The sequence below is a fragment of the Melopsittacus undulatus genome, unplaced genomic scaffold (genome assembly GCF_012275295.1).
Source record: "Melopsittacus undulatus isolate bMelUnd1 unplaced genomic scaffold, bMelUnd1.mat.Z mat_scaffold_263_arrow_ctg1, whole genome shotgun sequence".
Classification (NCBI taxonomy): Eukaryota; Metazoa; Chordata; class Aves; order Psittaciformes; family Psittaculidae; genus Melopsittacus; species Melopsittacus undulatus.
The window spans coordinates 60,330-81,071 of record NW_022994195.1 but is presented as its reverse complement, the minus strand read 5'-3'; the positions used below and the strand labels follow the sequence as shown (position 1 = coordinate 81,071).

At 44.8% G+C, this 20,742-nt stretch overlaps 1 protein-coding gene across 1 annotated transcript; it reads left to right on the top strand.

The window, feature by feature from the left end:
• Positions 1–248: 248 nt before the first annotated feature.
• Positions 249–19,014, top strand: LOC101880691 (immunoglobulin-like domain-containing receptor 2; the record flags this gene model as incomplete). The annotated part of the gene is given in 10 exon segments (XM_034073938.1): positions 249–305; positions 4,619–4,765; positions 5,504–5,586; positions 5,588–5,681; positions 10,772–10,812; positions 10,814–10,892; positions 12,996–13,010; positions 13,013–13,205; positions 14,112–14,802; positions 15,616–19,014. Coding segments are annotated over 10 exon segments (1,436 nt in total), but the record flags the coding sequence as incomplete, so codon positions are not given.
• Positions 19,015–20,742: the final 1,728 nt, after the last annotated feature.

Below are 20,742 nucleotides of genomic sequence, written 5' to 3'. Positions count from 1 at the left end.
TTTGTGTCTAGATTGAAGAAGCTCTGTTCAAGATTCTTTTCCCCCAGCTCTGCTGATAAAGATAAAATGCAAGGACACAGAAATGGCAGAAACCAGGCATCAAGCAGGATGACATCTGTGGTTGATAGGATGCACACTTAAAGTGGAAGTGGGCTGATGAGGAAGGGGACTGGAGGCTAAAACAGGGGCTGGGGAGTGTGTATTTCTTGCAGTAACCTATCTCCTTGTTCTCCTCCTGTCTTTTCTAGGCAGGACAGGGCTGCTTGCTGATCTCTTGCCCAGTTTTGCTGTGGATATTATGCCAGGTATTCAATCATTTCACCCTCCAATCACCCAATTATCTGTCATCTTGTCTGTCTAGCCCTCTGCAGCATCTTTATATGGTGTACATTTCACTCTTACATGTGTTTTATCTGGGGAGAAAAAGATAAAAGCTTATTGCTTACTGGGAAAGTGTGTTGGGTTTAGATCTGAGAGAGCTGATGCTGGCACTTGGGGGAGGAATGTCCATGCTGGGATCCAACATACAGAGATGGCTGATGTCATGCCAGGATCAGTGTGAGAGCAGAAATACCAGGGCAGTTGAGGAGAGGTTTTACATCAAGCTCTCTGCTCTTCCCTGCTAGCACAAGGGTAATGCTGCTCCAGCCCGCAAGGTCTCGGCAGCCTTATGTGCCTGTATGGCTTTGTACATGAGCTGCTCCTTGCAGTGATACCTTCTCACCAGACCCTATCCTGCAGGCACTGCTACAGCCATCACCACAGATGGTAGCACAGGAGGTGTAGAAATAGAGCAGCCCATCACTGACATAGTCCCTCCTGTGCTGTATGGCCAGAGCGTCATCTAGGTAACACTAAGTGGTTGGACCAAGCCATGAAAGCTCTGTGGCCATGATAAATCCCTTGCTAGCCAAACTAATGAGAGCCACCAGTTCTGGTGCTCTTTGCAGAGGAAACAGTGATTTTACTTAAAAGGAAATAATGTCCTTGAAGGGGAAAAGCTGTGAGAACATTTAGCCCTTGAGTCATCAAATCATCCCCTGACAGTGCCCAGAGAGTGCTTCTTTCACAGGTTTGTGCAAAAATGCAACTCCACATAAATGTGTGAAGCTATTTTCAAGTCTGTCCTGAGATACAAATGGAGAGAAAGCAGACATTCACCCACCTCCAGTATAACCCAAAGCTCCCTGGAATTCCAGCATGGTAGGAGAAGGGTTGGTCTTTCCACCATAGGCAGAAGTTGATTATCCGTTGCCTAATACTTTATTTTTTTTTCCCCTCCACTATTTACAATTTTATTGAATGGGTATAAAATTCATGCTGTTGACCAGGTAGCTTTCTGGTACTCTCACTGCATGGGTATAGACAACAAGAAAGTGGAAAAGGCAGCAGCAAAACAGCGAGGACAGTTAGCATTTCAGTTTGATCATCATCTGAATCTCAGGGTTACACAGTTCTTTCTGGAGCTGGTTGGATCTCAGTTTTGTGAGAGCCAGCAGGCTCATTTGCTGTTTTCTTAAGCTCGCCAGAGAAGCCAATGGTCTAATTTCCTGTGAAGCAAAATCCTTCCTGATTCATAGGTCCTTATGAGTGGGACACTTGATTTCAAACATCCACTGCAGTGCTGAGCAAGTATCTGGCAATGCACAGTGTACATACTCTCCTGACCTTTTGTACTCCTAGAGCGTTTTCAGAGAGATCACAGTTACAATGGACTTGCTGTTTGTGTTTTTAACTCTGCCAGGCTTTCATCCTTTATGGAGTGGTTGTGAACTGTTCACTAACAGTTCTGGAGATCTGACATCTGAGCTTCATTACATAGCTGTGGCTGGCCACTTCTGTCATGCGATACTGTTTTTCACCACACTTCTTTGTATCAGTGATGGTTTTAGAAAACAAGATGAGAACATGACCAAAAAGCCACTGAGCTGTTGCCCTGCTCAGATTGGTATATATTAGGAAGCGCAGTACGGAATAATATGGCTCGCTAATCTTGATTACTATCCTGAGTGTCATTAAATTTATCCTTTCCATAAGCTTAGTAAGCTTAAGGGTAGTTTGGCTTTGGCATTGGATCACTTGCTTTGATGTGCTTCTTGTAGCTTCCACCTATGTTACTCGTAGCCTGTTTATGCCCATTTATGTAAGATTTTTAATACCTGGTTTTCCTCCTGGTGTTCATCCTCCTAGCATATTAACAGGCGGTCAGCTACACTTGCTCTCAGCCCTCTTTTTAATTAGGACTAACAAAGCAAGCTTCAGCTCTCCTGCTGCAAGGCAGGCTATCAAATCACTTTATCCTCTCAAATCCCTGCCTTGCAACATGTCCAACCTGAATTCATCTTTTCTTGTCCAAAGAGATGTATAATAACATCAGTAACTTCAGATGAAGTTACACAGGGGCCTTGTATGAGGGCATAGTATTTCCTTAATGCTTCTGGAAATCCCTCCTCTGTTGCGTGTAGGAAGTACATTTGCTGTTTCTGTGGCTGTATTGCCTAAGTGGTTACAACTTGTCCTATGATGGACACTGGGTAATTTGGTTTTTTGTTTACTTCCAACTAACAGAACCCTGTTCAGAACACAAATTGTTCTTAATCTTTGAACATGTGACCTTGAAAGTATTGCTGTATAACTTCAGATTCAATATATTGCTGCATTTCATGTTTCTTATTGTAGGCCTAAGGACAGCTGTCTCTTTCTGTAACATATCCCAGTCTTCATCTTTAATGACAATGCTTCGCTGCCACTTACCCTCAAGATACATTGATACATTCTTATTTTCAGTGTCAAAGTCATTCATGAAGATATTAAGATAGCACCTAGAACCATCACTTGAGGAACTGTATAAGCAGTCTCCTCTCAGCTTTTCCTTTTCCATTCATGAATGCTTCCCTCCAGCCATTTCCTTATTCATTAGCTGAACTTTTCTCAATATATAGTAATTTCACCCAAAAAAATTACTCCACAAGGTCCAAAATTATTTGTAAGTTTAAATGAAATTCATCTGTTTTCAGCCCAAAAAAGAAATAAAATATTCAAAAAATATAAAACATTTCACTTGACTTTTCCGAAGTATTTTGATTTGTGAATGCCAGCTCTCTCACTGTCATTTTTTAAAGGGAATTTTAAGTTCTGGATTTAAAATGGCATTTAAAAAGGGGAGTTGTTTGTAAAAGAGTTAAGGAAAACTCCAAAAAAGCAAAGAATTTTACTTTCATTCAAACAGAATGCTGTGGATTAATCAAAATTGACATGTATTATTTTTGTGTTTTACTAAGAACTAGAAAAGGAATCTGGTTTGATTGTTCCAAGTGAAACATTTTTTCATGGCTTTTCAGCTTAGCGATGCAAGTGAGAGGTGCACTATTCTTCCAGCGTGATTCTATACTCACATTGTAATCCTTGTATCAATACGTCTTCATCTAATGATAATGTACCAGGAGACCCCTTAGTGAATGCTAGACTTCTGTTTGGTATCAGTGGTCTGCTGTGTTCTTCCCACTGGGGTGGGTGTGGGGATAAACCCTACTCCAGTTCAAGGCAGCCCCACTACTTCTTTCTTTGCTTTCCTCACCATCTTTCCGTGGATGGTTTCTAACCTGGGTACATCTGGAGTTTTTCCCTACCAGCCCTCTAACTTCTAGATAGGTTGGTGCATCTCTCTAAATGTGTTTAAAACCAACTCTTGGCCTCCTGTATGTTCCAAGTCTTGAAGTTCCTTTGCCGGGATGTGTTCACCAACCACTTCCCTAATGCATGGAATTCCCACATGGCACTAGGCACAGCTCTGTGCATACCATCTCCTGCCAAGTGTGGTGGGGCAGCCATGTGCAGGGCTGGGAGCTTCCCCAGCAGCCTTATCTGCTCCCACTACAGCTGCTGCCCCTTCCCATTCAACCCCATCCTGTTTTTCATGGACTGGCTCTTCTGTGGTTTCACTTGTTGAATGTTTTTTCGCCTGCTCCCTTTTGGGGCCTGGCAGATAACATCTGAGGCTTCAGGGGATAGAAAACATGGTTGTTAGGTTTGCTGGCTGGCTGCAGCACCTGAATAGGTTGTTCGTTTGGCATATTGAAAAGAATAATTGCCTATATGAGCCCAGTTGCAAAGGGGCAGGCTTGCCTCATTTATTGGCCTGTTTACAGTGTGCTTTGCACCAATGTTTGTCCCATTAAAACTAGGATGTGGGTAAGGAACAAACACACAAGCAGGGCATGAACATGGCAAGGAAGAAAGAGGCTTTGATGAGATTCTAAACACTAATGGATCTTGTCTATTAGTGTTCGTAGTGTTTTAGTAATGGAGCATATCCTGCAGCATTTGTACAGGTCTGCTGTGGGGTGAAAGGTGTCTGTGCTGTGAAAGAGCAGAGCTCCTGCCTCCCAGGCAGCCAAGAGACATTGCAAGGGACCATTCTGTAGCTCCATTTCTCACTATAGTGTGCCGTTTCTGCTTTAACACAGAGGAGGATGTAGTCCTAGACCCACAGGGAGTCAGCTTCTGTTATTCACACTGTTTTGCACCTATGCTCTCCCCTGCCAGGATGTTGCTGATGTTCCCTTTCACAGCAGTGTGCAATTCTGTAAGTATCTCTATTTCTCCCCTTATTTTCCAGAGTGGGTCTTTGTGGGCCTGGTGATCCTGGGGGCATTCCTGTTCTTCCTCCTGGTGGGGATCTGCTGGTGCCAGTGCTGCCCACACAGCTGCTGCTGTTACGTCCGCTGCCCCTGCTGTCCCGAGTCCTGCTGCTGTCCCCGGGCCTGTGAGTGACCCTGTCCAAGCCTGGTGCCAATCTTCTCCTGTGCTACTTCTGCTCCCTGGCAGAACAGGAGGAGAATCTGCTTCATATTACTTCATTTGCCCTGAGCACTTGACTGAAGAACTAGTTTTTAGGGAGAGAAGCATCTGACCTATTGCTTGATTGTTGAGCGCTCAAAGTTAATTACAAATGTTAATTCCCCAAGCCCTCTCTGCCTTGCCAGCTGTGCCTGTTTCTCCAAAGTGTCATGCTCTTCTTCCAGAGTTGTGTCAGTTATGTTGCAGGTCAGAGCTAAAAGCATCCTGAGAGGTTTCTTCACAGCAATGCAAAGCAGCTGCCCTCTAGAACAGTGCAAAATCCAGATGACCCAGCAAGGTTTCTGGTCAGGCTCAGGCAGATCTGTCAAGTTTCATGAGCTTCATCCTGTTGCTTGAGTCATCAGTTGTTTTTAAAGCTGAACTGCCACTAAATCATAGCAGTGGTGATGCCAGCTCTAACACCCTGAGTTTCTTTCAATTGCTGGGCATCTTGCAGGGCTCATCTGACCTGCTGTGTGCATTTTTTAAACTCAGTACCTTTTGAGGCTTAGAGAGTTTCAAATTGGTCCTTGTCATTTCATGTGTCCAGTTGTCTCCTGCTGGGCTGTCACCAGTGTTGGTGATGTGCAGGTTTCAAGCCATATGCTGTTTGGTCCTGTGTAGGCCAATGTGGTGCTGACTACTCTTCTCTTTCTTTTTTCAGTGTATGTAGCAGGCAAAGCAGCAAAAGCTGGGTACCCTCCTCCAGTCTCTTCCATGCCAGGTGCATACTACATCCCCAGTGTTTCCTGTGACTGGTGTCCCGTCGCCTGCTGTGCTGATGGATAAGTCCCACCCTCCTCCCTTAGCCCCAGGTGACACCAGTGGAGGAAGCCAAAATGGTAATTTGCAGTGCAAGGCACAATATTCAGTCTTCTTACCGGGATTGGGGCTGGGAAAGGGAGGAATGATTGTCATTGACAGAGTGGTGTGAACAGGAGAACACGGAAAAAACTGCATTTTAATCCTGCTTATCACAATGACATCTGTATTTCTTAGGGCCACACAGTCCAACTTTTCTAGTGCCATCAGGACAGTGTCAGTTTGTGGGTGCCTCTTTAGGTCAGCAGGGAATGGGAGGCTCAAGTTTGTGACTGGAACCCCTCTCATTACTCCTGTAAACGTTTACTTGTGGAGGACAGAAAACAGTTTCAGGGGAGCAGAGGCAGTGGCTGTTTCTCCTTAGAGAGAATGCTTTGCAGGCTGCTTTCTTTTGGTAATCTGTTCTTCCTACTCTGCTTGCCCTCTGGCAGCAGATCTAGCTGCAATGTGCTTTAATGTCCCCCATGGCATTTTGGGCACAGGGATGTGCTCCCTCTGTTTTCTGCCCAAGAATTTTTGCACTGGATCCCTACTCTGTCTTACAGAAGTCAATAGGTCACTTTTTGTTCAGCCTTTGTATTTAGAAAATTTGAGTGATAAAAGGCTTCTAACTAGTAAGGAGTTGTGTATCAATGGCAGACACAGAATGTTAAGTATGATGACCCTCTTGGTGAGGGTCACTTCTCATCAAGGAAAACCAGGGTAGCTGTTTAGCCACATGCTAGGTCTTTTAACACTAGCATTTCAGGATCAGAGTGGCTATATAAATTCCAAAAATGCTGCAGCGGAAAGTGACTCTCACCGATGCAGTCACCATACTGACAACAGTATGTTGCCATTCGTCCAGCCACATGCTTGGTTTCAAAGCACTACAGTAAATATAGTTTGTTAAATTTTCTTATGACAGTGTGATAAGATACTTCTGAAAAGACAAAATCAAGTAGCATAATCAAATAATTAAGCTTTGGAACAACCCTATGTATTATGTATACAGTATATGAACCTTCTGGAATTGCAAATATTATTTTCCTTTAATAGTCATACTTTCCCCCCCACACTTGAAATCAAAACAGAGCTGTGGAATGGAGCATTTTGAAATAGGAAATAAGTCAATCACTGATACAAAGCACAGCATATCCAACTCAAAAACCTTTGTTGGAAGATGATAAATGACAGCCCGGTGCTTTTCTTTTTTTCTCCTGTGAAAAGTCTCGCTGCATGTAGAGCATGGGTTAGCCATGGAACTCCAGGGATTTTTTAAGAGTCAGATCAGAGCCCCAGTCTTGTCTGTGCTGTACTGTTACTAGCAGAGCACAAATGCAGAGTAAGAAACTGGATATGTTTGTAACCAAATGGAATGGCTCTCAGCATCCTGTTCCCATTACACAGATATATGCACTTAATTATATAGTCCACATCAGCTGGCTGGGCTTTAATTCACTCAGCTCAGGACCTGAGAGGAAATACTATATATTGCAAAGAAAACCAGTATTATAAAAGCTCTGTTTCTTGTGGCAAGACATCAGATGTTCTTCAGCTTTTTATTTTAATTAATAGTTTTTTGCGTATTATGGACAAACACTTACGGATCATGCATATATTGTTTTAAGGTTTTCCTTGAGCTGCAGAGCTGAAGAAGTTTGATACCCTTCTTAAGGTCCTTTACAACGCCAGAATATCCCCTAATTATAGGCTGTAGGAGAGAAAGCATTATGTGGCTTTTCCAAGCTATTTATTTGCTAGTTGGCCAGACAGGAAGCTAAACAAAGCAGGTAATGATTGGGTTTATAATAAAGGCCTTTTTCTCAGGAAGAGCACTAATTATGGTTTCTGTGTCCCCCCACACAGCCATGTGTAGGTCTGATTTGAAATTTGGCATCTTTGACACTTCAACCTTTCTGTCAAGTTTATTTAAAAAAAATGGGGTCAGAAGTGCTGAAGGACAGAGACTGGATGATTCTCCAATGCTGACTGCCAGGCTACAAAGTACAGCCTTTGCCCTAGATAGTTTCTGTGCTTACAAATGACCCCTTTGCAGTGATACAGTGAGCAAACATAGGCATGAGGATATTTAGAAGATTTGTCCTAGGGTTATATAAAACCCATGTGACAAAGCTCCAGTGAAGCCTAGGAACTCTATCCTAAATTTAGGGCTGAACAGGATAAAAAGAACCAAAAACTTTCATCTTTCTTTAGAAGAGTGGTGGCAACACATAAGCTAGGATGTATGCTCTGTCTATTGTAAATGCAGTAGTCCCCTGAAGACTCTTGCGTAGACTCCTTGAAACATGCACATGGGGAAGCTTTTGATCCCAAGAGGTGGACTCCAGATCTTTCATATGAAAGGCGTATAAGGATGAGACATCATTTACTTCCTAATCACACTTGTCTGAAAAAAATAGCAATGCTGTCCTCTCTGGGGAGGGAAGCAGCTCACAGTTTTGGCTGACTTGGTTCCACCCACAGAATAATAAAGAAAATGTCTAGTTAAGAGAAATTAGGCATTAGAAATTTGTGAAGTGTTCAGGAGAAGAAAATATGGTCTAACAGGGAAAAATGTTCCCATTCCCTTTGACTTCAGTGAATAGTTCTGGACAAGTGGTTAATATTCTCTGCATCTTTATTCCCGTATAATTAAGATGGGCCTAAAAATATTCAGACCTTATTAAAGGGTTCTGACAATTTACAGATGAAGAAGGATGTGAGGAGGAGGCAATAATATCTTTGGTTCTCACATAAGGAATAATAAAGAGATTTGAGAAGTTGAACATTCAGTTGTGCAAAGTAATAAATAAACATGGACACAAAATATCCTTCATCTGTCATGGAAAATACTTTCTATGAGCTGTTGTGGTTATCTTTGCAGATTTAAATTCAGTTAATTTCTAGATGCTTGCAGAATTAACCAATAATTTACTTGCCCTTGATACCACAGCTGCAATAGCAAGTTGAGCATGAAGCTAGTATGAAACCTAGCTAATTAGAGAAATCTCCATCAGTTCCAGGAGCTATAGATGCTGCCCAGTAGATACCTGGCACAGCCTCAGCATGAGTAGTGGCTCTGGGGAGATAGAGTTTGGAAGCTGCCTGTTCAAGTTCCCAAAGGTTGTTAGTAGGTCAGAGTAATTTCCCAGCTGGTGCTTGTTTGTACCCCTGTGTATAAATGGGGTGTTAGCCTGGGTGAGCTCCTAGTAGACACATTAAAGAAAGGATATTGGGAGACCTCCTTCCTAGCAAAGTAGCAGACAGGTCAACAGTGACGGTGAGGTGCTATTGCTTGCACAGTGAAGCTGGAGTCATCACTTCTGAGGCTAGTCAGTCCAGCCCCTCTTCATAGCAGCAACCTCACTCCCAAGAGACATGATGGTCTTCTGCTTTGGTTCCTTGTGTTCTGTCAATCACTGTGTGCATTTGCAGTCATTGTGCACACATTTGTGGGGATAATAAAACATAGCAAAACTCAGACTGCTGTCAGTTAAGCTGCCTGGAGACACGTTGAAAGCAGGACCCCCGATAGACTCATGTTTTAACATCTAATACCTTTCCCAAATACACATAGACAAGGTAATATTTCAGGATGTAGTTATGTACCTTACATGTGCACAAACAAAACCCACAGTAATGCAATTTCCTCCTGAAGCAATCTGTGGGATTATTGCAGGAATCATTCCATCCATTTCATGGCACAGCCATTTCTGAAGCAGGGCATGGTTATTTAATAGCACACAGACACATGCACAGCAGTTTCATACAGAAGGTGCCTAAAAATACCTCTGCCAAGTTCTTGTTCAGCCCACACAGTGCATACTATGCAACGTACCATCAAACCCATATGTTAGTAGCTCAAAGTATTGGGAGTGTGGGATAAACCAGAAGAAACAGGTTGGTTCAAAACCACCGTCCAAGTATTTAAATCGTGCCACAAGAGAAGCACTTGTGCAACACTGCAGTATTTACACAAGGAACATTATAACCCTATGCAGGGCAGACGGGCTCCATTTCGTAGTGCTAAGTGGATTGTCCTCAGACAGTGTTTTTAATGAGGCTGAATTTGAGGCTTGTCGTACTGGTTTGTACTTAGACCTGTATTTCTGTCAGTCTTGAAACTGCCTCAGGCTGAGATTTTTCTTAATTAATCTGCTATAAAAGCCTTATTTTCTTCAAAGTTCTGATAGGTGGGTTCTGTGCTTGCTGACTATAGACCTGCCTTGAGTAAATCAGGCTCTTCATAGGATTAGCAGGCAAAGTGTGCATGGAGCCAGCCTGTTGGAGTAAGAAAGAGCTGCTGTGGCTTCAGGTGTGTAGGAGCTTCTTTTCTACACTCAGGAATGTGGGATAACCAAAAGAGCTGCCCAGACTTCCCTGCAAACGGAGTAATCTCAGGGGTCAGGTACTTAATGTATGTGTAAAACATATGTTTTCTATAAATCAAGCATGTAAAGAACACCAGAGTAGGCAGCTTCAGTTACCAGTGGTCTGGTTTCGGCCCCATCATTAGGTTCAGTATACATCTCAAAGCACTGTGATGTACTTTGTGGGACTTCCTGTGTTTCCTTCTGTATTATCTGGAGCTTCTCCTACCACATGCTCTTCAACCTGCGTGAGCAGAATTCATAGGGATGGGAGGAGTGGTCTGCCAAGTGACAGCTCCCAAATGCTCAGCCACCTGCTTCCCTGCGGACTGAGAGCTTACAGCCCTGCTGCATAGAGGAAGCCTCATCTTCTGGGACTGCTTCTCCCATACCATGACGAATCCTTTCTGGAGTGCTGAGGAAGGGGAAATGAGTGCTTTTCCTTTCTGCCATCCTCTGGGGGGGATGGAATCACTCTGTGGCAAGTGACACCACTTGATGCATTTGGTTGTACAGATTGGGCATTTCCAAATAATTTTTGCTGTTACTGCAAGCTTTATAAATGATGCAGCTGCTCACAGCTACACATCCCACGTTACAGACAGATTTCTTCTGAAGCAAAGACTGACTCAGTCATGGTTTTGGAAGACGCAGCCTACCTGCCTGCAGGCATGAGCTCAACTGTAGAAGCAATATTGTCAGAAAGTCTCCTTGGACTTAACCATATTTTCCACTAATGCTGTTTCTTTATTCTCTAGCAGTGTGCAAGGGGTACAGGATCCAGGCTGACAAGGAAAGGGGACTCCATGAAGGTGCTTTACTATGTGGGAGAAAGAACTGGCTCAGTTTGACCAGCTAGGAGAACGATGCGAGAACGATGTGAGGAACAAGCATGGTTAATTATTTGTTTTTTCTCACTGACCTGAAAAAGTCTGCATGCTCATAGTTAAAAGTTCACTGGCTTTGCCTTAGAGCCATCCTCTAGGATATGATGCCCAGGATATGGTACTTGGGGCAGTTGAATAAATGCCTGAATAGATTCAGGCATCTACAAGTCCAGTATCTGAAGGGGGGTATATAGGGGATGCTGGGGATGGACTATTCATTAGGGACTGTAGTGATAGGACAAGGGTAACGGGTTAAAACTTAAACAGGGGAAGTTTAGATCAGATATTACTGTTACGGCGCGGTGAGGCACTGGAGTGGGTTGCTCAGGCAAGTTGTGGAATTCTCCATTTCCTGGTGGTGTTCAAGGCCAGGTTGGATAGAGCCTTGGGTTGGCATGGTTTAGTGTGATGTGTCTCTGCCCATGGCAGGGGGTTGGAACTAGATGATCTTAAGGTCCTTTCCAACCCTAACTATTCTATGATTCTATGGTTCTGTGTTCTGATTTTAAAGATTTTGCTGCTTACCCAATCATCACAGAACAAATAAGGTGAGAAATACCAAGATTCTAATGAAAATGTCTACATGGATAATTAAACTTTTGGATCATCACCAAATCTGCATATGCCTTCTGCATATCCTGTGGTGTGATAATAGCTGGGGTATTGTCTTCACAATTTCTATATCCCTTACAGTGTGGTGCCTGTAAATTCCCAGTGTGACAAAATAAGAGATGGATGATTTTGTTAAAAGCATCTTTTGTGGGCTGCAAATAACCATGGTGTGGTTGGGAAGATGCAGAGAAAGGTGGTTTTCAAGTGGCTATTGCCCTGCAGAAGGAGCAGCCACTACAAGAAAGATCTGAGAAACTAGGGGTTCATCAGATTTTGTGACACTGGGTCAACATAAAATCAGAGGTGGCACACACATCATTATGACAGCTTGGCAGTCGGACAGCTGCTGGTGAAGGGCAGGACAGTGGTGAATAGGGACATGATACAAACTCAGAACTTCTGTGTGGAGCTCCTCACTCTCTCCTGATAGCCTTTGCAAGCTTTATTTCCCCCTAAAGAATGGCTGAGGCTGCTCTGAATGGGGTGTCAGAATACAAACCCAAGTGAGGATCTTTCCACATTAGGAGGCAGAGGTGCAGTGGTAGGACAAGGTGTGTGCATGAGGAGGGCTTACAATGCTGATTGTTATCCTCTAGCTGTTCTGCTGGAGGAACAGGCTGGGGGCTCAGTTGCCCCAGCAGCATCCGACTCATGCAGAGCTAACCAACATTAGGCACTGGTAGCAGCTCATTTAAAACACGTGTGAGATCCTGCAAATCAATGAAAGTGTGTTAGGGAATGACACTACATCAAAGCTATAGTACAGATTAGGCATAACTAACAATTATGTATACTTCTAAAACAGTCACTGCTGAGCACACTGTATTCTGCACCCACAAGATCTACTATAAAAAGACCTCTCCAGATTGGTATGTCAAGCCTCCAGATGTCAATGTGCTTGACAGGGTACAGACTGACAGTGATTCAGACAGTCTCTTACTTTTTTGTTCATCTTTTTTTGAGGGGGTTGGTTTTCTTTTAGCTGGGCAAGTCAGGCCAAATCCAGAGCCAGCCTGTTTCATACCAGGAAAGGGAGAGGTGGCACAACTGCAGTGATGGTATTTCACCAAGCTCAGTGCCCACCTCACAAGGCAGCACAGCTCTCATGTATTAGTGAAGCAGGGCTAAGGAGTGATTTTCTACATGAAGGTTGGACTGTTATCTGTAACACAGCCATCTGATGTGATGTGATGATCTTAGAATATCCCACCTGGTTGCCAGCTACAATTTAGAAGACCTGTAGGTCTAACAGCAGCTCTGTGTCAAAACTGAGCCACAGCAATCTTGGGCAGGAACAGTCAAGGGTGTGGAGGAGGGTCTGGGATTCCATTTTGATTTCTTTCTAACAGAGGACAGCTCAGCTTCTTTCTGAAAAAGCTGCACCTGGGCTTACCACAGCATTCCTGTCCTGTCCTTCCCTCCCTTCTTGCACATGTTATAAGGTAATACCTGTCTAATTTATTTTCTGTAACATCCCCTACAGATAACAACACCATCTCTGACTCAGCTCTTTGCATGAAGAGGACCTGAACTTCCGTCAGCCCTACCGTCAGTCACGAAGGAAACCTCTGCCTCCTGCTGGGGACCTGGATGGCGATGCTGAATACTGGGCTGGAGTGATGGGTGGGGGTAGCACATCCAGATCACAGGCTGTCTCTGATTACAGAGATGAGCGGGACACTTTCTGGCACAGGTGAGGAGTGCCGTGTTGGGAAGCAGCTATATCTGGCTAAGTAAAATGGAGAAGGGACAGATGGACTGATAGCTCTTCTCAATTTCCTGCTGCTGTGGTTCTGCTCAGCAGGACAGAGGGTTAGAGAGAAACATGAAATCTGGGAGTTGTCACTAGATGAGGTCAGAATAAATCTTGATTCTCACAAAACTGACTGGAAGACCTACCTAGCTGGGCAAAGCTAGGTACCAACCCCATTCCAGTGACATAAAAGTGAGATCAGTAGGAAAACCAAACCACCCTTCCCCAAAAATGCTTTCTTGAGATTCGTTCCTGATCCTTCCAGCACATTCTAGTGCTGATGCGCTGATTGGGTGTCACACCCTGGTGCTTTGGTGCAGCAGGACCTGTACACCAGGCCTGAAAGACTGGCACTCTGATGCTTGGAAGAGATACCACATCCTTCCCTCACATACCAGCAGCCCAGTCTCCTGAACAAAGTGTCAGGGATTTCCTTCCCTAAGTACTGGACTATTTTGCTAGTTTGGTTTCTTAAACCTGCTTCAAAATCACTCTGCTATGAGCTTCTGTAGCTGGGCTCATGGGTTTTCCCAGCAGGACATAGACCTACAAGCTTTGGGGCCAAGGAGAAACAAGTCTAACCCCCTACATATTGGAGGACAGGGAGATGCACTCTGAGGTTAATCTTGGGTAACTTTAGACATGTACAGTACCAAGCTGCTTTGACAGCAGAGAGAAGCAGGGATTTTGAGGATGTGATGCATCTCTCCCTACAGAAGATGATGAAAACAGGTCAGATGATTCATGCTCCAGGAATGCTTGTTTCTCTCCATTGCCTGTGAAGGCAGCTGATAAGATGAGCGCAGCTGAATCCTTCCCTCTAACACTATCTCTTCTCTCTTCCAGCCAGCAGAGATCCAAGTCTGAGATGTTGTCCCGTAAGAGTTTCTCTGTGGGAGTGCCGGCTGTCTCCATGGATGAGCTGGCAGCCTTTGCAGAGTCGTACAGCCAGCGGATGCGGCGAGCAGACAGCCAGGAAACACGACGCTTCGAGCGCTCAGAGTCGCATGGCAGCCGCAGCGGAGGGCTGCCCCACCAGGATGGCTCCATTGAAGAATACTACACCAAGCGCAGCAGAGGGAACCGGGAGCCGCTGACAGACTCGGATCAGGGCTGGTCATACAGCCCACCCCGGAGACGTGCCCATGAGGAGAAGCACCTGCCCAGGCTGGTGAGCCGAACGCCTGGAGGGAGCCAGAAATACGATCACTCCTACCTCAGCAGCGTGTTGGAGAGGAAATCTCGGAGCTATGATGAGAGCGGTGACCATAGTGAAACTCCCTCGAAGCTGAGCTTGCAGCCCAGCCAGAGAGGAGGGGGAACATACTATGCCTGGTCACCACCTTCTACCTACAAAGCCGAGAAATCACAGCAGCAGTCACAGCAGCCGCCATCATCGCCTGAGCAGGAGGATGAAGAGGACACCCTGCCCCCATACAGTGAGAGGGAGCTGAGCCGAGGCCCTTCATGTAGGGCCAGGGAGCAGGCCTACCTCAACGCCTCTGACAAGAAGAGGAAAAAGGACCCCAAGAAAACAGTGAGGCCGTGTCTGGTGCTCCTGATCCAAATAGGCTGAGCAGGGAGCCACCAGGCAGGAGTCACTAATCAGAGTTTATGGGCAAGAGGGTTCTGTAGTCTGAGTGTGGGAAATCCCAATTGAGGGTCGTCGCTGTGTTAAGCAGGCTATCACTGTGGGTGTAGGAGCCCTACACAGGACTTCATGATGGAGGGGAGAGACAGATTGCCTAGGTATGGGGAGGTAAGGGATGTTTTTGGTATTTAAGGCCTGGTGATCCAAGGAAGTGGGAGTTCATCTAGTGTTTAGGAGAATCACGGTAGGGAAGGGGACTTACTTGGGGCTTACAGAAATCACAGGGCATTGCTTTGGCCTTGATCCTTATTAAGGAAGAGTTGAGAGCCTCTCTTAGTCTGGACTGGGACAGGGCTAATAGCAAGGCATGGTGTAAGAGACCTTGTCTTTCTGAAAGGGGTGAGATGGCAGACTCCTGTGGGTGCATACCCATGGGCATGTGTAGGGGCCATGCTTGCTGAAGGCGTTCCTCGCTCAGGATACCAGCAGGACATCCTGCCATAGCCCACACTAGTGAGGACTGATGAGTTCATGGTTTTTGGGGAAGGGGAGCTGTCCAAAGTCTGCTCCATGAGTGAGACCTTGTTGCTAGAGCAGCTTGGTTGTTAGGCCTCAGCTTAAGTGACGTGTAAGAGAGGAAAGGGGTGTGAGAGAACAAAGCTGTTGTTCTTCTGTTGTGTCTTTGTCAAAGCTACGTCTGTCTCTTTGTGTTCCATGGGTGCTTTCCTGCTGACTTTAGTCTTCTGTTTTTCCTCTCAGAACGATTTCCCAACAAGGATGTCCCTTGTGGTTTGAAGTTGTTGTGGACATGTCATGTTGATGGGCTGGATACTATGAGGTGACTGCAATGGAAAAGAGAGAGAGCAACAAGCAAGACAAACCTCCCGTGAATCTGTGCAGCCATTGGCCATGGACTCTGTTTCTACTGTTTATCTCATCAGGGAAGTAGAGGCTTTCACAAGAGACAGACTCCCATGAACAGTACTCGGTCTCAGAGGCTCTGTGAGTCTGCCAGGGATATGAGGCCAGGGCTGTCTTTGGCACCAGGTTTTCCAGTGCGCTCCATTTTGTGCTGGAAGGTAGCTGCATCCCCACTGTCCCTGCAGCCCTAACTACAAGTGAGGCTGCCTGCGTGCCTCCTGCCCTGTCCTGTGTGCAGAGAGAAGCCTTTGCGCTTAGCTCTTGCTCTCTCTGTCTCCTCAGTTCTCTGTTTGGATCAAAGTTGTCTCCATACTTGCAGTTAGAGCCTTTTCTGTATCATCCCCATGCCGGGAGAAAGCTTTGTTCTTAGAACTGCAGGCCGCCTCCAGCTTGTCTATATAATTCCAGACACTATAGAAAAGGACTGGTGAGATGTTACTTTGGCAAGGGCTGAACAGAGAGAGAGAGACAATTATGGACTGGTTAGTTCAATATGTTTAGTTCTGTTCGTTGTGTGACGAAAGGTGCAGGTGAGATTGATGTATTATTTTGAAAGTGGATCAAAATAGCTTTTATTGTGAGAGCATGATGTGTTTTTCCCCTCACCCCCAACTTCGTTTTGTTTTGATACTGTTACATTTCTTTGCAGTCAAGCTATGACCTGTAGAGCTTCAAGCTAGAATATCTACTCCACCATACCATAAGCAGTGCTCCAGGCTTGCTGGCACTCTGCTTCCAGCACCACAAGACATCTCTGCATAGCAACCTTTTGTTTTAAAGGGCCTTTTTGTTTTAAAGAAGCTAAAAGGAGAAAGTCTCAGAGGGCAGCGGTCTCCATTCTGTCCTACCAGTATTACTCTTCTCTAGTCATTGTTCTGAGACACTGAAAATAGTAGTAACAGCAGTGAAAAAAGAACTAACCCTGTGGATGAACACAAGCTTAAAGAGTCACCTTTTTCACTTACAGACATTTCATTTACCTCGGTTGTGACTGAGATGTTTTTAGTGGCTGTTGTCTCAGGAGCAGCTTAATTTCAAAGTGAAGTACTTCAGATTGGAAGCCTGATGTTCTGATTTACATTAGGTATACTGCAGCCATTTCATTAATTTTTAGCTGCTAACATCATAACATGAAGGAAGATGATGGGAATATTTTAAGGTCCAGTATCTTGATCCCTATTATATCTAGAAACAACTTAGTGTTCTGCTGTGTTACGAACATTGTCAGCCTACGAAATGCCATTTCTGTTCTTACTGTGGAAATCTGGTGAGCTGTCTAGCCTCAGGTGCTCATTCTGGCAACACTGGTTTGAACATAAGATCTACAAACATTGCTGCAATTCTCTGTTAATTTCTGTATTACTCTGTTGCCAGATCAGTTCACCAGGAACAGTCAGGGGAAAGGAAGACTAATCTTCATAGAGTTGATGACAGTGCAGTCTTCGTGCTAGAAAGTGATGAAAAACTGGCTTGCTTGTCCTGTGCTCCTCTTTACATCCAGTTGCAGTGATGTAATTGTGATGTGCATCCAATTACAGTGATGACTGTAATTTTGGAAATCCTAGTCCTGGGACTTACAGGCCACAGGACTAGAAGTCCCCTTTAAATATAGATAGCTACTGTATGGTCTTCCCAGAGCTGCCTTCTTTCTAGGTTGAACAAGCCCAACACTCTCAGCAAACCCAACTCCTGTCTCCATAGAGGAGGTGCTCTAGCCCTCTGATTGATTTCTTCGCATCCTCTGGACCTGCTCAGGCAGGTCCATTTCTGCCTTGTGTTGAGGACACCAGAACTGCACACAGTACTGCAGGTGGGGTTTCACAAGAGCAGAGTAGAAGGGGCAATTCACCTCCCTCTACCCACCACAGTCCTTTTGGTGCAGCCCAGGACATGGTTGACTTTCTGGGGTGCAAGTGCATATTGCCAGTTCATGTCCAGTTTTCATTCAATGGTACCCACAAGTCCTTCTCCATAGTGCTCCTCTCAATCCCTTCATTCCCTAGACTGCACTGATATGGGGGGTTGCCCTGACCAAGGTGCAGGATATTGCACTTGGCCTTGTTGAACCTCATGGGGCTGTCAGGCTTCCTCTGAATGGCATCCCTTCCCTGCAGTGAATCAGCTGCACTGCTCAGTGGGGTGTCACTTGTAGACTTGCTGAGGGTGCACTCATTAACAGAGACTGAACAGTACCAGTCTTAATACAGGTCCCCCTTGAGGGACCTTGCCATTAACTGCAATTCTCTGGGTGTGGCCATTCAGCCAATTCCTAATCCATCAAATAATCCATTCATCAAACCCATCTTTCTCCAGTTTACAGACAAGGATGTTGTGTGGGACTGTGCCAGAGGCCTTACAGAAGTCAAGCTAGATGACATCAGTTGTTCTTTCCTTATCCACCAGTGCAGTCACTCTGTTGTAGAAGGCTTCCAGATAGGCACTATTTGTCCTTTGTGAAGGACTGTCTCTGATTGCTTCCCTGCCACCCACATGCCTTGACATAGCTTCCAGTAGGATCTGTTGTATGATTGTACTGAACATGAAGGTGAAGCTGATCAGTCTGTAGATTCCAGGGTCCTCCTTTCTGTTCTTTTTAAAAATGGGTGTGAAGTTTTCCTTTTTCCAGGCACTGTGGGCCTGACTGCCTGAGAATGGCTTAGCAGCTACATTTGCCAGTACAAGCCAGATATATCTATTTGTATTTTGTCTGGAGAGACTAAATCTTAAGTATTTCATCTTTTCTCATCTTTGATACATGTTCCTAGGACAATCCCAGCACAGTTAAAAAGAGATAGTTGCCATCTGAGGTCCCCGTGGCCTTGAGAAACCTACAGAGCTACACTACACACTATTTTAAATTAAACACTTCATCCCAGACATATGATGATACTAGCAGAAAGAAATGATGGTGTTTTGTTAGTCTGAAAACCTTGGGAACCCTATGCCATGAATTTCAAAGGAGCTTAGTGTGCTGTCTTTTCCATCAGATATCCAGCAGACCCAGGAGACATTTTACACAGAAATTTGAAAGTGCATCTACAACAATGACTGTGTCAGTAGGGGCCAGAATGATGATTTAACAGTCTCTAAATACCTGTATCTTTTAAATCACACTGAAAGCCAGAGCGTCACAATCTCCTCATTTCAGTTATGTCTGTCCCATATCTCAGTCACTGTAGTTTATTTGATCAAGCCCTCAGGAATGAGTTGTGTGTATTAAAAATACAAGCTTTCTCAGTTTTTTGAATCAGTTTTGTTTGCTCAATGCTGGTACTTCGGGACATTGTGTACACTGTGCTTTAGAAGTTGCCATTTATGTATTTAGCTTATAAATAAGTTGTTGCAAGCTAATTCCCTTCAGAAAACTATTTTAGTTGTAGAACCAAGTGTTCATAGGAACTTTCTGACATTTCCTTTAAATCCAAGTACCTGAAAAAGTATTGAAGATTTTGTGATGAGTTTTACCAGGTGCTAAAAATTTCAGCCTTCAAAAAAAAAAAAAAAAGAGCAGGTTCTTAATTCCTTGAAGTCAGATGTGGGGCAGCACCCATTAGTTGGCTGCACCTTGCTCTAACATCATGGATTTCTTATTTCTCTGTGCAAATCTGAAGGCCTTTTCAGTTACTTTTCAGTGTCTCCTCAGGCCCATCTTTATTTTTCTTACTAGAAGTGCACCTGCAGCAGCACTGTATGGACCAAATAAAAAACGAGGGCTAAGGTAGAGCTTGGCTTCCACCTCTATAGCTACACAACCCTAATGAGCTGTGTGACTTGCAGCGGAGGGGAGCCAGAGGTCCAGAGGCTGACGGAGATCCTGAGAGGAGCCTCTTGTTTCAGACAAGAAGTGATGGTTTGTGCTTGTTCCATATGGTTCAGAACATTTGCAAGAGTGCTGGCACTGGAAGCTAATGAGGCCTGGTTATTATGGGAACTCAGATGATAAATTTTCCAGTGATAAATTTTATAGCTGGCCTAAAATCAAACCCCTTTTCATACAGGATATGGATGTCTGGGTCATGTCAAGGATATAAATGGTTTTGTGGCCTTAAAATGAAGCATCACAACAGTGATTTTCCTACTAAGACAACTGAGATGATGAGTGAATCCCGTAAAGAAGAAAAAAGCCCTTGGAGCAACAGCAGGATAAAGCATCAGCCCTAAGTTTTGGCTTGCTGTCAAAAGTGGGATCTGGCCTACTGAAAAAGTTTTGACGTAATAGGATGGGAAGATAAATACCGATGGTAATGACTCCCCAGCAATTCCATTATTCCTTTGAAGTACATTGTAAAAATTCCAGTGTGTGGCTTCAGTGGAAAATTAACAGAACTATGAATACTTCAAAATGTTGAGAAACTGCAGCATCTACCATCTCAGCCAGCTAGAATTATTCAGGCCCTTGTGCTGGCATACAATATAGAGGACTGAAACTGTAAGCGTCCCAGCCTTCATTAGAACAATTAGGTCAGTGAGGGCCACCTCCCCTTCCCCACAGCCAGCACTGGCAGCAGTGGGTGCCAGAATTCCCTGGGCTCCTGCCCTGATGAACATGAGCCAGCAGTGTGCACTCACAGCCCAGAAAGCCAACCATATCCTGGGCTGCATCAAGAGAAGCATGACCAGCAGGTCAAAGGAGGTGATCCTGTCCCTCTACTCTGCTCCTTGTGAGACCTCACTTGGAGTATTGTGTGTGGTTCTGATGTCCTCACATAAAAAGGACATGGAACTGTTGGAACAAGTCCAGAGGAGGGCCACAAGGATGATCAGGGGACTGGAGCACCTCCCGTATGAAGACAGGCTGAGAAAGTTGGGGACTGTTCAGCCTGGAGAAGAGAAGGCTGAGTGGAGACCTCATAGCAGCCTTCCAGTGTCTGAAGGGGGACTACAGGGATGCTGGCGAGGGACTATTCATTAGGGACTGTAGTGATAGGACAAGGGGTAACGGGTTGAAACTTAAACAGCAGAGGT